This window comes from Empidonax traillii, unplaced genomic scaffold, assembly GCF_003031625.1.
Source record: "Empidonax traillii isolate 1590-97213 ecotype Southwest subspecies unplaced genomic scaffold, ASM303162v1 scaffold182:size1009393, whole genome shotgun sequence".
Taxonomy (NCBI): domain Eukaryota; kingdom Metazoa; phylum Chordata; class Aves; order Passeriformes; family Tyrannidae; genus Empidonax; species Empidonax traillii.
Window position 1 is genome coordinate 319,560 of NW_020955375.1, and position 14,936 is coordinate 334,495.

At 55.3% G+C, this 14,936-nt stretch overlaps 2 protein-coding genes across 7 annotated transcripts in view; one reads left to right on the forward strand and one right to left on the reverse strand.

Moving 5' to 3' along the window:
• DNAH1 (dynein axonemal heavy chain 1) overlaps positions 1-1,295 on the forward strand; it is a 72,107-nt gene extending 70,812 nt beyond the window's left edge. For all 3 annotated transcript variants that reach the window (XM_027886193.1, XM_027886196.1, XM_027886195.1), the window contains exons 77-79: positions 59-265; positions 684-918; positions 1,058-1,295. In XM_027886193.1, coding sequence (XP_027741994.1) covers positions 59-265; positions 684-918; positions 1,058-1,179 — 564 coding nt within the window. In that variant the 3' untranslated portion in view covers positions 1,180-1,295. The remainder of the gene's footprint in view (positions 1-58; positions 266-683; positions 919-1,057) is intronic.
• A 150-nt stretch (positions 1,296-1,445) lies between these two features.
• Positions 1,446-13,486, reverse strand: BAP1 (BRCA1 associated protein 1). 4 transcript variants are annotated; one of them, XM_027886200.1, is made up of 17 exons: positions 13,374-13,486; positions 10,496-10,525; positions 10,343-10,397; positions 9,544-9,676; positions 9,061-9,180; positions 8,537-8,598; positions 8,317-8,459; positions 7,567-7,645; positions 6,777-6,900; positions 6,341-6,458; positions 5,968-6,155; positions 5,555-5,688; positions 4,544-5,016; positions 4,312-4,418; positions 3,511-3,603; positions 3,217-3,289; positions 1,446-2,951 (listed from the first exon to the last, which is right to left on the reverse strand). In XM_027886200.1, exons 1-17 carry the CDS (start codon positions 13,408-13,410, stop codon positions 2,818-2,820), a joined length of 2,103 nt encoding a protein of 700 aa, XP_027742001.1. In that variant the 5' UTR covers positions 13,411-13,486; the 3' UTR covers positions 1,446-2,817. The 4 variants fall into 4 exon arrangements, with proteins under 4 accessions (XP_027742001.1, XP_027741999.1, XP_027742000.1 ...); XM_027886198.1 differs by having other exon boundaries at positions 4,258-4,418; XM_027886199.1 differs by having other exon boundaries at positions 4,312-4,424.
• Positions 13,487-14,936: the final 1,450 nt, after the last annotated feature.

Below are 14,936 nucleotides of genomic sequence, written 5' to 3' on the forward strand. Positions count from 1 at the left end.
ACGGGATCTGGGCTGTCCTTGACTGCATTCAGCACCTCCCTCTGTGGGTGCCCCCCAGGCCTATCCATCGCTGAAGCCCTTGGCATCCTGGGTGAACGACTTGGTGCAGCGCATTGAATTCCTGCAGAACTGGATCAGCCACGGGATCCCCTCCGTGTTCTGGATCAGCGGGTTCTTCTTCCCCCAGGCCTTCCTCACAGGGACACTGCAAAACTTCGCCAGGAAGTCCGTCATCTCCATCGACACCATCTCCTTTAGCTTCAAGGTCAGTAAATCAGGTGGAGGCTTTGGATTTTTTTGGAATCTGCTCCTAGAAGGCCACAAAGGCAGCAGTTTTAACCCTGACTTGCCCAAGAGGTGAAGCCACCAGCTGCACAGCTGCCTGTGGACCCATCACTCCCTTTGTGCTTGGATACACCCACCCACACTGCCAGACACCTCCCCAAGGCTGGCAGAGGCTTCTCTGCCTCTCTAGACCTCCTCACATGCCCCTCCACCAACTCTGTCACAGGCTGCCCTACATGATGTGACCAGCCAAAAAACACAGCCCAGCCCCTCTGAGAGCTGGGGCAGGCTCACCTTTGGCAGTGCTGGCTTAACTAAGAGCAGCTTATGAGGCTCTTTACGTCTGAGCCCCGAGGGACATGCCTTGCCCAAGGGCCCCATGCCCACTCTCCTGGCAGGTCATGAAGGAATCGGTGAAGGAGCTGAAGAAGCAGCCCGACGTGGGCTGCTACATCCACGGCTTATTCCTGGAAGGCGCCCGCTGGGACCCCGCGGCGGGTCAGCTGGCAGAGTCCCGGCCCAAGGAGCTGTACACGGAGATGGCTGTCATCTGGCTCCTGCCCGTCCCCAACCGCAAACCTCCAGAGTCCGGCTCCTACCTGTGCCCCATCTACAAGACTCTCACCCGTGCAGGTAGGTGCCTGTTTCCCCTAGCCCTGCTCAGCCTGTCACCCGGCTCAGGGTGGGGACAGAGGCTCCTGGATGGGGGTCACTTGTCCAGGACTCCCCTGTCCGTGTGCAGCAACACCACCCCTTGCTTCCCGCATTACAGGCACACTGTCAACAACGGGACACTCCACCAACTATGTGATTGCTGTGGAGATTCCTACGGACAAGCCACAGAAGCACTGGATCAAACGGGGCACAGCCTTGATCTGTGCCCTGGACTTCTAGCCAGGAATCCCACCCACCCAGCTAGCCCAGGAACTCATCACACCTGAGGGTCTCAGCTGAGCTGCTGCCCCCTCTCCTCCTGCCCTCCTCCTATTGACATGTGTCAATAAATTGAGCCTGACTCCACCAGCAGCACAGTCACCTGGTGGTGTTGCACCTCAAGTCTTTACACCACAGAAGAGCTGCTAGGAGGGGAAATGTGGCCTGGAGCTGGCACTTGGTGCTCCCAGGCACACACACCCCTCCCTTCCCTCACACGCCTCTCCTTTGGCTGGCTGTTACAGGATAGCTTTATTCCTTCAGACAGATCCATTATTTACAGCACTTGATATTAGACACAGCAAGAGACAGAAGGATTTTCTTTCCTTCGACAAATACCAAAAGAACTGTTTCATTTCATAGTCAAGATCCGTACACATATTAAAAAATTCAGTCCTCCCCTGTGGCAGCTCCACCACAGGACATCTCTGGAGGGTGGTGCTCACCTCTGATTCCTCAGACTTCTGCCAGGCTGCTGGGGGATCAGGCAGGAGAGCATGTGCAGAGCACTGGCAGGAGGCAGTGGGAAAGAGGCAGCTAGGCTGCACCAGCAAGCTCTGGTTAGCATCTAGCCAGGCTCTTGGGTAGGAGGCGCTGGGGGCTCCCTCCACTGCTGTCCCCATCCCACCTCCACCACTGCAGCAACCAGCCACCTCTCCCCATGCTGAGAGGCTTCACTGAGCCACATCCAGCACCCACCCTGGTGCTGTAGCCAGCAGCACCAGGCCACCCTAAGAACATGGTCTGTTCATACATAATTCATGAAGTTTCTCTAGGGACTGGAACAATCCCCCATGACCCACAGGCACTGCCAGGGCCATGGGGCTGGTCCCAAGCGGAGCAGCCATGGCAGCAGAGCCATGGGCCACCCCCAGCACCACCGCAGAGGGCTGGGCACAAGGCCCAACTCCAGGGACAAGCCCACCTACCCTCACCCAGCAAAAGACCTGCCACGGCCCACCAGGGAAAAGCTACACTGGGGATTGTCACCATCCCCAGGAGCCCGGGCAGCACTGGGCACTGGGACAGTGCAGTGTGGGGTGGGGGCAGAAGGGGCTATGTCCCAGAGCCACCTTGCTCAGAATGGCCAAAGCCTAGATTAGGACCAAAAACAAGTTTGGGGAAGGGAGGGACAAGGATAGAAAACACAGACATGATCGGCCCAGGGAAGCACAGAGCTGAAGGCCTGGATGCAGGAGAACACAAGCCACAGCCAGCTGCGGCCAGCACAGCCCCACATGGGCATTCCCACACCACCAGACCCACCACCAGCTGGGTGGGCTCTTTCCTTCCCCTCACAGTCCTCAGCCACAGCACTGAGACATAGCCCTGCAGTGTCTGGGCACTGCCATGGCATGGTCAGGCAGCTGGGGCACTCTGGATTGCCTTCTGCTGCAGGGACTCCTTGAGGCATAGTCATGCCCTACACGACTCAGGCACAGAGGAAAACCCGATTTCCATTTGTCCCCAGGTTCCACCTCTGCTGAGGGTTTGTCTCTGTGGTCCCTCTTCCTTGGGCAAAGGGTAACATAGATCCAAGTGTCATTGCCCAAAGGCACAAAGCCCCAGCTGCTGTTTCTCACAGTCCTGGCTCCCCGGCTACTGGCGCTTGGCTTTGTACGGGCGGGAGCGTTTCCGGCGGTCCGGCTTCCTCTGCTTGTGCAGGCGGCCGATGCTGACTCCCTGCCGCCTGCGCACCGAGATGTTCTGCTCCACGAGGCTGGCCAGCATGCCTGCAGGGACAGCACACAGACATGGGCCTGGAGGGCTGGAATTACCTCCCTCACTCACTCAAAACCCATCAGTGGGCACCTCCTGAGACTATGAATCGAGACACAGTGGAGACCTGGCTCCCTGGAGTGAGCGCTACCCTGTGTTCCCCAGGCACGGCAGAAACAGGGAACCAGGCAGGGTGAGCTTCCCAGGCTCTGAGCTGCTGCTCCCCCAGCTGAACCCAAACCCCACTCCTCATCCCCTCAGCTGCACAGCACAGCTCACCTTCCTGGGCCAGCATGGAGATGAAGGTACAGATGAACTCATCATAGTTGTGGGTTCTCCTCTGGTCATCAATCTACAAAGAGACAAATCCACAAGTGAGTGGCAGGGAGAAAGGAGAGTTCAAGCCTAATAGGGCAAAGAACTGGCTTGCCTGGCCCAGGCCCCAGGCCAAGGAGACCAGAGCAGGAAAGGACCCACTTCTCAGCCTAGCTTGGGCCAGTGCACAACTGGGACTGTCTCCATCCAAGTTCAGATGCCAGCAAAATCAGCAAAACAAACAAGCCATCAACACACCTTGAATTTCTTCCTCTTCTCCACCTCCTCCTTCAGGCAGGCCTCGTAGTTTGCAATCTCTGCCTCCACACACTTCAGCAGCGCCAGCAGCTCCTACCAGTACCAAGCAGACAAAATGTGAGCACAGACCCAACTACAGCCCAGGAGCCAGCAGAATGAGCTGGCAGGTGCTCTCTCTGCACGGGAGGATTCATCAAAGAAAGAACACTCGCCAGGGGAAAACAAAGAAGGAGATCAGTCCATTGTAGGGAATTCACTACAGCACGCCCAAGGGAAGCTGGGTTCTGCCTCAGCCCCATTGTACCTGGTTCTGATACAGGGGGAAGGGCTGAGAAACACCCTAGGGCCTGCTTCCCCTCAAAACCAAAATCCAAACACTTCCCTTTTGAGTAGCAGTTTCTAGCCAGCATTCCTCCCCTGGTAAACTTGCGCTGCCTGAGCCTGGTCCTGTCCTGGGCTGGAGGGCACAGACAGGATGGGATTTGGGGATGCAGGGCCTCACTAGCCCCTGGCCTGGAGGAGAGCGCAGCAGGCCGAACATCTCAGCTGCAAAGACAGGGGCTGTGCCCACTGCCGAGGCAAAGGTCCCCAAGATGATGAGGAAAACCTGCACTGCCCTGTGCCCCGAGGCACGGCTGCGACGACACGCGAGCGGGACAGCGTGCACATGCGGTTCGGTCACTGCCAGCGCCGCTGCGCCTCCGGCTGAGCTCCACGCTCCCAGGGCTGTCGCAGCACAAAACTCACCTTGGGAGAATACTTTTCCCCCCCAGGGTGATCACTGGTCCTGCCAAGTCCCACCTTCTCTTTGCTGTCACTGGCCTCACTGCCCTCCTTCTCCTCCAGTTTGATCGCAACCGGGACCTCTTCACCGGGTTTGATGGAAGAGGGGGAGCCTTTCCCCCCATCTGCACGGAGGGGAAGGAAGCGTTAGGAGCCATCACAAAGGACTGGCACCCACTCCTGAAATCCAAGGACACCTTCCTGTCACTGCAGGGGAGATGCCACCCCCCAAAGGCTGGCAGGCACCTACCTGCAGCAGCCAGTGGGCAGAATACGCCGTCCTCGGTGAGATGCAGCAGCCCAGAGCTGACAATGGGCCCCAGGTCCCTGACAGCCCGGTTGTAGCGCAGGCAGTCAACGCGCAGCAGCCCGTCCTCCTCCCCAAAGAGCACCTTGGAGATGTGGGAGGTGACGGGGCTGGAGGGGCGCGTGGGGTTGGCCGAGCGGATCGGGGACCGCAGTGGGGAGTTGAAGGCGCTGCCAATCTCGGAGGCGGTGTCCGTGCTCTCGTTGCTGGGGGTGGGAGAGGGCTGGGAGTGGGTGACCACGGCCACAGCGGCACCCCCACCACTCGTCTTGATGGACAGGGGAATGGAAAGATCCTTCTGAGACTCCTTCAGCTTCTCAGCAAGGACGTTGATGGTGTTGGGCTGGAGGACAGAGAGCTGGCCATCCGCGGCCCCTGCCACGTGCTCTTGCTTCACTTGCCCTTTCCTCTTGTACCTGCCCAGGAACACAGCAGGGAAGGTGAGTAGCTGGTAGAAGGAGGTGGGGGCCCAGCACAGCCACTGTCAGCTCTGCACTCGGCAGTCTAGGCTGCCTGCTGGGATGAAACAAGGCCTGAAACATTTCTAGGTCACCCCCAGGGCCACCAGCTTCTCAGACAGCACACCACCACCACTGACTCCTCAGTCCCAAGGACCCCTACACAGCCAGGGGTTACAGGGTGCCGTGTGCTCTTCTTCCAAAGCCCTAAAAGCACCCTTGCTATGACCCCACCTTCCTGGCCTGAGAACAGTCTGAGCACACCAACACTGTCACCAGGAGATGAACTGGCAACTGTTCCTCAAAGCCCCAAAGTTGAAATTCAGGGTTGGTTGTAGCTACACAAGGGCTACACAAAATCCAGTGAGCGAGCAGTGAAGTAGCAGGTGAAGAGGATAACACAACTATCGGCGCTCAGGAAAGAGATCTGGAAGTCCCTGCTGGCAGTTCTGCAAATGTCAGCTCTCTGACCCCTGCCCTCAGCTCAAGCCGTCACCTGATGGCTGAGTTGGTGTTACGAACTTCCTCCTCCTCATCATCGTCATAGTCATCATCATCATCCGAGTACTGCTGGTGCTGTCGGACTGGGACTCGGTTGCGACCCACTCCTGCTGCCAGGTCTTCCTCCTCCTGCAAAACACTATTGCTGAAGGCCTGCCGGTAGTGGGGCCAGAAGGAAGAGCTCAGTGGACATGTCCTTGGTCCAGACCAACACTGGGACTCATCCCTTTTGAGAGGAGACAGGGACCCTTCCCCCTGCTCGCTCAGTTAACATTAACACTAACATCCTTTACCAGGTCAGTCTTTATTGACTCTCTCTCCTTCCAGCCTGGGTTACTGCCAGGGCAGGCAGGCTTGGGCCAGGCTTAGGCCAGCAGACAGCCACAATCCCACAGAGCTCCAGCCTACCTGCATGGGGGATTTGGCGTAGTTGTGGTTATCCAGGAAGGCTGGCAGCCTCTGCACGATGGGGTTGGGGTTCCCAGGAGGTGCCCCGTTGATGCCGCACACTGATGTCTTTGGCCCAGGTTTGGCTTTGTTGGGCGGGCTCTGCGTGGCTGCAGGGTGGCCCTGGCTGGGGGGCTCATCGGTGCCATCTGCCACACAAACACAGCACAGCCTTTCATCACCAGCACTATCACCTTCTACTCCCTGTCTTCTTGCCACCCCTTGCCCACCCCACATAAGAGCTCTTATGCTCCATCACCCCCATCTGCAGCTACCACCAGTGTCCCCAGGCTTAAGCCTCCCGCTCTGAAGCTCCACTGGCATGGGGGCCTACCCGGCTGGGTGTTCTCTGGAGTCACAGTCTTGCTGCTGGCTGGCTTTGCCTCTTCGGGAGGCTGACACTCCTGAGACTTCTGGGTCTGTATTAGCTCAGGCTGAGTTACTCGGATAAGCTTGAAGGCAAATGACAGACAGAAAGTGAATGCTGGATCGGATTGACCCAAACCACATCCCTCGCACTCCAGAGCCTGTGAGGGGGAGCCAACCACTGAATATCCAGGTGCACAACTGACGGTGCCATGGGTGAGCCACCTCCCACATGAGCACCAAAAGGCCACGCAGCAAGGCTGCTTTTCTCCTCTTCCCACAAGACATTTCCCAAAGCCAAACAAAACCCCAAAAATCAGGGCTCCTGCAGCACAGGGAGATGCCCTAAAAACAGTCTATTCCCACCCCAGGATCACCCTCCCTCAGGGCATGGGCTGTCCTACCTGCTGCAAGGCCTCCAGCACAGTCTGGCGGTTCATCTTCAGGATGTGCAGTTTGGACTCGTACTTCATCCTGCGGTCGGGCACCACGGCCATCAGGTTGAAGCGGATGTCGTGGTAGGGCTCCCTGTGGGAAGGGATGGCGGGCTCAGCCATGGGCCAGCAGTGACAGCCTCTCCCCCAGCACAGCGGAGCAGGCTGCCAGACCCACCTCCATCTCCTGCCCGGGCATCTAACACCAAGCCACCTGAGCCTTCTCCCCAGAACCAAGTCAAACCACACACTGGCTGATGAAGCAGAGCAAGGTTGCTTCAGCCACCACACAAAACACCCCTCACACTCACTGGTTGGGTAAGGTGGAAAACGAACTGAGGAAGTCATCTGCTCCAGCAGGATCACCCAGTGCTTGTAACCAGCACCTCAACCAGACAGCTTTTGGATATCTCCAAGGATGGAGACTCCACATCATCTCTGGGCAACCTGTGCCAGTGCTCAGTCACTCTCATGCCCAAGCATCCCAGAGGCCCATCTGAGTGCCAGAAGCACCATTCTTTTTTCCTATGGACTCCAGCTAACAGGGGCCTAACTCCAGCTAACTGTGCAGCCATTTGCAGAACGCAGCTTCTCTGTGTGCTCTGCAGGCAACAGAGGCAACGAGGCAGAGCACTTGCACCTCTACACAGGCAGCATTCTCCACCCCTACTCGCACAGCTTGCTGCTCAGAGACCACAGCAGAAATAACCCAGGGGAAAACAGTAGGGGGCTAGTGTCTGCCCCACATAGCTCAGATTACCCTGCAGTGGCCAGGCCGATGCGCTCCATGATCACTCTCCTGGCTTTGTCTGTCCATTCCTCATCCTCAGCCCATGGCCCTGTGATAACAAGACATAGCTGGACTTAGCAGAGAAGGCCAAGGCTCCTGCTTCAGACTCACAGAGCAGATCCTGCCTTCCCCACCACAGGCAACCCCATGGCTCCCTTACGTACAAGGGGGCAAGTCAGCAAGGGGCCAAGGAGGCAGAAGGACTACGTGTCAGCCTGTACATGAAGTGGTACCTTACCAAACGGCCTGGCAGACAGAAACTAAGTCCTAGCAGGGATAAATAAGTGTCTGAAAGACAGAACTAAGTAGTCAAGTTGTAAAAGAAGGGAGTAACCTGGGCAGCTCGGTGGGATCTGTGTTGGGACCTGGTGCCTCAACACACAGTGGTTATTTGGCATAAGGAGAAAGTGAGGAAGAGAAACTGTCCTTGTGATTCCACATTATTTCAGAGCTGCAGAAATACCTTGTGACTCTGAGCAAGTGGGGAGAAAAATGGCAAGGCTGAAAAAGCAATGCAACATATTTAGAAATAACTGCCTTCTAGGCACAGTTCCCAGCATCACGCATAGGCTCCAAAATGAGCTATCGAAACTCACGACAAATCTGGGATGATTCTCCACCAACTTCAGCTAACACTAAGTGACAATGAAAAGCAATACATTTAGAAACATCAGGGTGCTGTTCACCTTTGTCAATGAGGAGGGGCAGGCAGGATCTTACCGTGGTCAATAGGATAGACCTTCAGCCCGTCCAGCTCGAAGAGCCGCCCCTTGATGGGGACGTAACTGACAAAGTGAAAGGCCTCCATGGTCCGCACCGCGCTGATCCCGTTCTGCTTCTCCGGCAGGTGCCGCGGCTCTGGCCTGGGAGGGCAAGAGAGGTCAGTGGAGAGCCTGCTCCTCCAGTGAGAGGGACCTGGAGGTACACAGCCCTCACTCACCTGGCATGGCTGTTGTGGGCCTTGGCCAGCTCCGGGGCGTTGCCGATGGCATAGCCTTTGCTCTGCAGCCAACAGCAAGAGGAGAACAGCTGACAAGTGACAGGAGACAAACAAAATGCTTCACCCACTCCCTCCCTCCATCCACACACAGGACCAGGACAGCAGCTTCCAGGCACATACTCTGCTCTTCTGAGCTGCAGGTAAAGCCCAAGATGGAAAGAGAACACAATTTCTACTGAAGAAATTACAGCTAGAGAGAAACACAAACTTCAGAATAGGTCTGAATGGAGGAGAGAGGACTTCTGAACACAGAGAGTAAGAACACAACAGAAGGCTCAAAGCTGTGCCCAGCCTAGGGACCAAGGCTCTGAGCAAGGCAAGGCAAGGAAATGAGAGAGAAGAGGCAATTCTGCTTCAGTGTGCAGAAACGGAGGGCAAAGAAGGAGCCTACTCATTAGAGCATCATCCCAGGAGGGAAGTGAGAGGCAAATCACACGCACCAGCCACGCCCACCCCGCCCCTACCTCAGGGCTAAAGCCTTTGGTGAAATCCTTCATGCGGCTCAGCGTGGGTCCCAGGTCAACATTGTTGCAGTTCAGGAGGACGCTCAGCAGGGCATGGGTGGCACAGGAATTGGGGATCAGCTGGAGGGTGATACAAGGACAGGCTTAACCAGCAGGAACAAGGCAGCCCTTCAACAATCCCTCACCACTGATATCAATTTAGAAGTACTGACAAGAACCACTCGTGAGAGCAGCGACCCAGCCCCAGCTCTGGATGGAAGGAGGGTGGTCAGTCTCAGTGAGTCACACCATGCCCCATGAGCTCACAGCTCAGGCCACAGCCTCCCACAGCCCTCGCTGCATTCCCTCCAACCTGGAGCTCAGGGAAGACGCTCCCAGGAAAGAGGTGCTGCCCCATGACCAGCAAGAGCAGTGCAGCCTCTCAGTATGACGCTGCTTCCCCAAGATGTCACAGCAGACACCCCCCACACCCTTTTCCCTCACCTGGTGAGCAAAGAACATGTTATTAACGATGTCATCATCGATCACCGATGTCTCATCCACCAGCGTGGAAACCTTCCGGCGGGACCTGCGCTCCTCAATCCACTTGAACAGGAAGATGAACCCATACACAGGGCTGAGGAGAGAAGTCAGCAGCTGCAGCATCTTGGACCAGCCACAGCAGTGGGGCTGCCCTGCCCAGCACCACAAACCTTCTGCTTCAAACCACAGGCAGAGCAAAGACAGGGAGGAAAAGAAGAAGCACCACCCGTGGCACAATCCCCTCAGCCCACATTACTGAGGACACCTCCTGTGCTGATGCTCCAGGCTCAGCCAACAATCAAGTTTGAAAACTTTGAGGTTTGACAAGTCTTAAGAGGCTGAAGACAAAGAAAAGGGAAATTCCCCTCTGGACACTGACTGACCTGGAGAAGAGTGCCTGACCACCAAATGACCTCTTCTTTACACCCACCTTGTATTCATTCTCAGGAGGAGTTCAGCAATGGCTTTTAAGAAGCAACAGCCTCAAAGCCATTTCACAGCACTGGGACAGGCAGAAATCCCATGCTGCAAGAACACTGGTGGGCACTGCATCTCTCCATGGGGAGAGAGAGATGAATTCCTATCAGTATGTCCCCCACCTGCCCCAAACCGGACAAAGCCCTCCTAGCCCATCACGTACAGCACTGACCTCTATAACTCGGATGAGCTCACACAGCCCCTCTGAAGGCCTGGCGATGAGTTCCCAGGTCCACAGACCATTCCACTTCACAAAACTCACACTCTGAGGCCTCTGACTTACCCTTGGCATTTGCTCTGTAGATCATAAATCTCTTCAACCTGCACTCCCTTGACCCCTGCAGACAAAGGGCAGAAGCTGGTGTAAAGCCCACCAGAAAGGACGGGGTAATGTCAGGCACAAAACTGACTTCAAAGAAAGGCTTCTTGGACTCACCAAAATCTTCCACCAGGAGTGTGAAAAGACCTGGAAAGGAACAAAACCAACAGGTTACTTCTGTCTGAAGAAGGCAGAAGGAAACCAGCTGCCACCATCCCCCGAAGGTTCCACATGGTCCCAGCAGCAGGGATGTTGAGTCCTGGCTCTGACTACCTTCATCCCTCCATCCCAATTCATCGCCCTCTTCCTCAAGAGGACCTGAACCAGCCCTCTCCTGCCAGACCCACCTTGGGCACCCTGACCCACTGCAGGTGACTGGCCAAGAAGTAAATCCCCACCATGAGCAGCAGCAGGAAGCACCTGAACAACACACACACTTTAAACCAGAGGGGAAAATGGCTGAATAGATCACAGGAGATTTTAAAGGAAGATAATTTCTGTTCTTGTTAGTGAAAGACAGGCAGTGAAAGGACAGCAGCTCACAGCAACAGGGCTGCAGGGAAGTCCGAGGGACAAAAGGCTCATCTTCATCTCTCTCTTTCTTGGCGGACCAAATCTAAGAGCCTGTCTCCAGTGACTACAAAATTCCTGGTCCAGGAGGACATAACCAAGGATACAGAGACAATAGCAAGGAGACCAAAGGATTATCAGACATCAGCAACTGAGCGGCAGCTGCCACTAGGATGCACAGCAAAGCAGTCAGCCCGATTTCCAGGCAGTCACCCTGCACAGGGAACGAGCGAGCTCGAGACTGGAATAACAAATCTGCTTCTTTAGCTCCCACATAAAGGCTGCTGAAAGCCTGAGAGGAAGTCCAGGGAATACCAATAAGAAGGATTAAATCCTGAGAAACATCCCTGTAAGCAACAGATTTAAGGACCCTGAAGTAAGTAGCTCAGTTAAGAAGTGAAGAGCCCAAGGAGCTTCCACACCAAAGCTAAAATTATTAAAACAGGAAGAAAACTTCTGGGAGCAAAAAGTCTTCCTTAACTTAGCAGAAAACTCATTTCTTACAAAATTGTCAGTGGGAAGAAATATGTTGCAGAAATAATGTGCTTCAAACCAGAGAGAGCCTGCTCCCCATGCCACACCATCACATCAAACCTCGGCGCTGTCCTGGTCCCTTCCAACTCTCCCTTCCTCTCCAACTGCGTTACCTCAGCGTCCCTGAAATGAGCAGTCCTGCTGCTGCCATCGCTCCTGGAACACCCAAACCCCATATCAAATTATTTGGGTCACCTGGGACACGTTCTGGTGTCCACAAGCACACACAGCAAATGCCAGCAGCTTGGATGTTCCAAGGCTCCTCTCTCCACCCAAACCTGGATCTCCCACCCCTTCCTGACCAGAAAAGCACCCAAAGATCCCAATTCCAAGCCCCATAGTGAGGGCTGGGCAGCTCATGGGATGTGCTGAAGGCTGAGAGCAGCACACTGGTCACTCCTAACAGCTGTCCTAGCTGCCACCTTCACAACAAAATCGCCACATCTCAAAGGAAACCTTCCTCTGCACAGACAGGTTATCTCTCACGCACAATCTTCCCTCCCAGCTATAACAATCCAAACCATGCCCTGTCTTCAGCTTTGCTGTGGTGAAGATGGAGTGGATGGGGATGATTTCAGCAGTTCCCAAGCACCAGTAAAGAAGATAAAGAGCAGCAAAGCCCAGCGTGACTGGGAACAGACAGAATCCTTCACTGAGCACAAGAGACCAGTGTAATTCCAGAGGTCCAATTTGCTCACTCACAGCCTCAAAAACTCACCACCCCATCCCACAGAACAGCTCCCACCGCAACAACTCAGCAGTGTTAAAACAATACTCAGACAATGACCCCGCCCACACCAGCTCTGCCCCCCAAATCCCAACCTGTGAAACAATTTCAGGACTCCATCATGGAATCCACCTTCTCCAACACAGGAAGGAGATGCCTGTGATCCTTCAGCCCCACTATGGGCTCTGCAGCACCCTACCTTTCCTGGACTCCCAGGGGGAGAGGGTGTGACCCTGCACAGCCATGGCAGGGTGTGACACACACAACGGGGACGCTCCATACCCCATATCCCCCCCGTGCTCCAGGGTGTCCTCAGTCCCCTGAAATTGCCAGTTTGGGCTGTTCCTGCAGTACAGGGCACTCCACACACCCCGCTCTGCCAGTGTTTCAGTGATACTCCAGGGTGTGTTTGCAAACAATGGGAATGCCTCTGGCTGCACCTCACGGTGTTGCAGATGCTTCCCACAGAGACCACCAGGTTTATCACCCCACATATACACAGAGTGCCTGGGGCACCACACCTTGTGTACAGGTGCCCCCTGAGCTCGGGCCCCACTCTAAGCCTTCAAAGTGCTCCTGCAGCCCCATCCACCCCATCCCTGCCCTCCAAACACCTGCACATCCACACCCAGCCTGCCCTGCACCCCCTTAACCTCTCCCTGACCCCCCCATGGGCTCTGTAACCCTCCACAGTCCCCTTTCATTGCAGACCCGCAGCCCCTACAGCCTCCCCTGCCGTCCCAACCCTCCACCCCAGGCACCCCCTCGGCATCTCTGCCCTCCCTGCAACCCCTTCTCAGCCTCTGTTCCCATTCCACACCCTCCCACAACCCCCAACTTTCCTACTCCAGGCCTGCACCCCATAACCCTCCCCAGGCACCTCCCCACGCACACAGCCCCCCAGAGCTCCACCTGTGCACCCCACACCCTCCAAAACCGCATCCCACCCTCCCAGCCACCCAAACTCCCACCTGTGCACTCCACAAGCCCCAAACTTCCACCCGTGCACCCCAACCCCCCAAAATTCCACCTGTGCACCGCTGGCCTCTCCCCCACGCACCCCCGGCCCGGGTCCCCCTCCCCGCGCGCCCCTCAGAGCCCCCCGGCCGCCGTGGCCCGCCCCCGAGAGCTCCCTCGGCCGCCCCCCGGGCCGCCCCCGCGCACCGGGATCGCTCTCCAGCTCCAGCCAGCCCTTGTTCATCTTCCCGCGGGCCGGACTGCGCCGCCATGTGCGGCCCCGCTACGGGTCCCGCCGTCGCTCGCTCCGCCACGTCATCGACGCGCGCCGTGCCGCGCCGTGACGTCACGCGCGCGACGCGTGTCCCTCGTGACGCCACGTGGGGCCCGAGGCGGGGCGGGGGAGCCGCAAAGGGAGCTGGGGGGTACAGGGATCGGGGCGTTTCCGTGGAAAACGGCGTGTCTAAACCGTGCCCGTGGGTTTTTCTGTCTGCCACACCGTGCGGAGGATGTTCAGAGTTTATTATAATATATGTGATATATCTAATATATAGATATAATAGTATAATAGTATATAATAATATAAGGTTATATAATATGTAATATAAAATATATAATGTATAATATATATACACAATATAACGCTATATATTAATACTATATAATATATAATGGTTAACATAATTATATAATATATAATATATATATATATTTGTACAGTATAAAATATATATGCTATATTATATATACTATATTATAATAAATAAACATGTAGAATTATCTATAATAGGCAATAAAAAATAATAAATTCGTTTAAATAAATAGGCAATAAAAATTTAATACATTCATTTAAATAAATTTAAAATGTAATTCTTTTAGGGAATTTAGTTTGCAGCACTTGTTGCTGAACTTTATTCCTGATCCCCTATGCATTGTGATACTTCAATACTTTCTTAGTTGTGCCCCTGCCCCTGCTTATTGCAACACTTAACAGCACCGCTAAGGGTATCGGCATCTACCAGGATTTGCAACGTCCCAGATTGTTGGATGGACCCCCTGCCTTGTGCTCATAGCAAGGTCTCTGAAAACGTGCATGTTGGGTGGAAAGGAATAGCAGGCTCGATAATGTGCATCTGCCTGGTGGGTTGGGGGGTTTGTTGTTGTTTTGTTTGTTTGTGGGGTTGTTTGCTGGGTTTTTTTAGGCTTGTGAGCCAATATTCTGTTGGACTCGATGATCTCAGGGGTCTTTCCCAATCCAATTGATCCTGTGCCTCTGTGTCGAGCTGCCACCCGTGCCGGCCCTGCCCTGGCCAGCAGCTCCACTTTCTCCCCTGGGGAGGCTGGAAGGCTCCCAGGGGGAGCATGAGCCCCCGCGCTGCACTTCCGTGGGAAGTGCGATAAAAATAGGAGCGGGAACGGCTGTGCCTGTTTCCCCCACCTCCACGGCTTTGTTCTGCAGCCGTTCCCACACACACCCCGTCCCCCGGCGCCCCCCTCACCACGCTCTGCCCCGGGACAGCACCAAGCCCGGGTAGGGCCTGTTCCCCTTCACGCTGCAGATGCTGAATCTGCCCCATGGATTGTGTCTTCTTCCACCCCCTGGGGGCCTGAGGATGTGTTTGTGGTCGTTCAGCCCATGGAAGTTTCCAAGGACCCAGGTTGTCTCAGTTACTGGTGATCCCGAGAGACAGCCCTGACAAAATCCCTCCTGCTCCAGCCTTAGTGTTGTAAATCTACCCGGGAGGGCCAGGCTCAGCCATCCCAGAGATT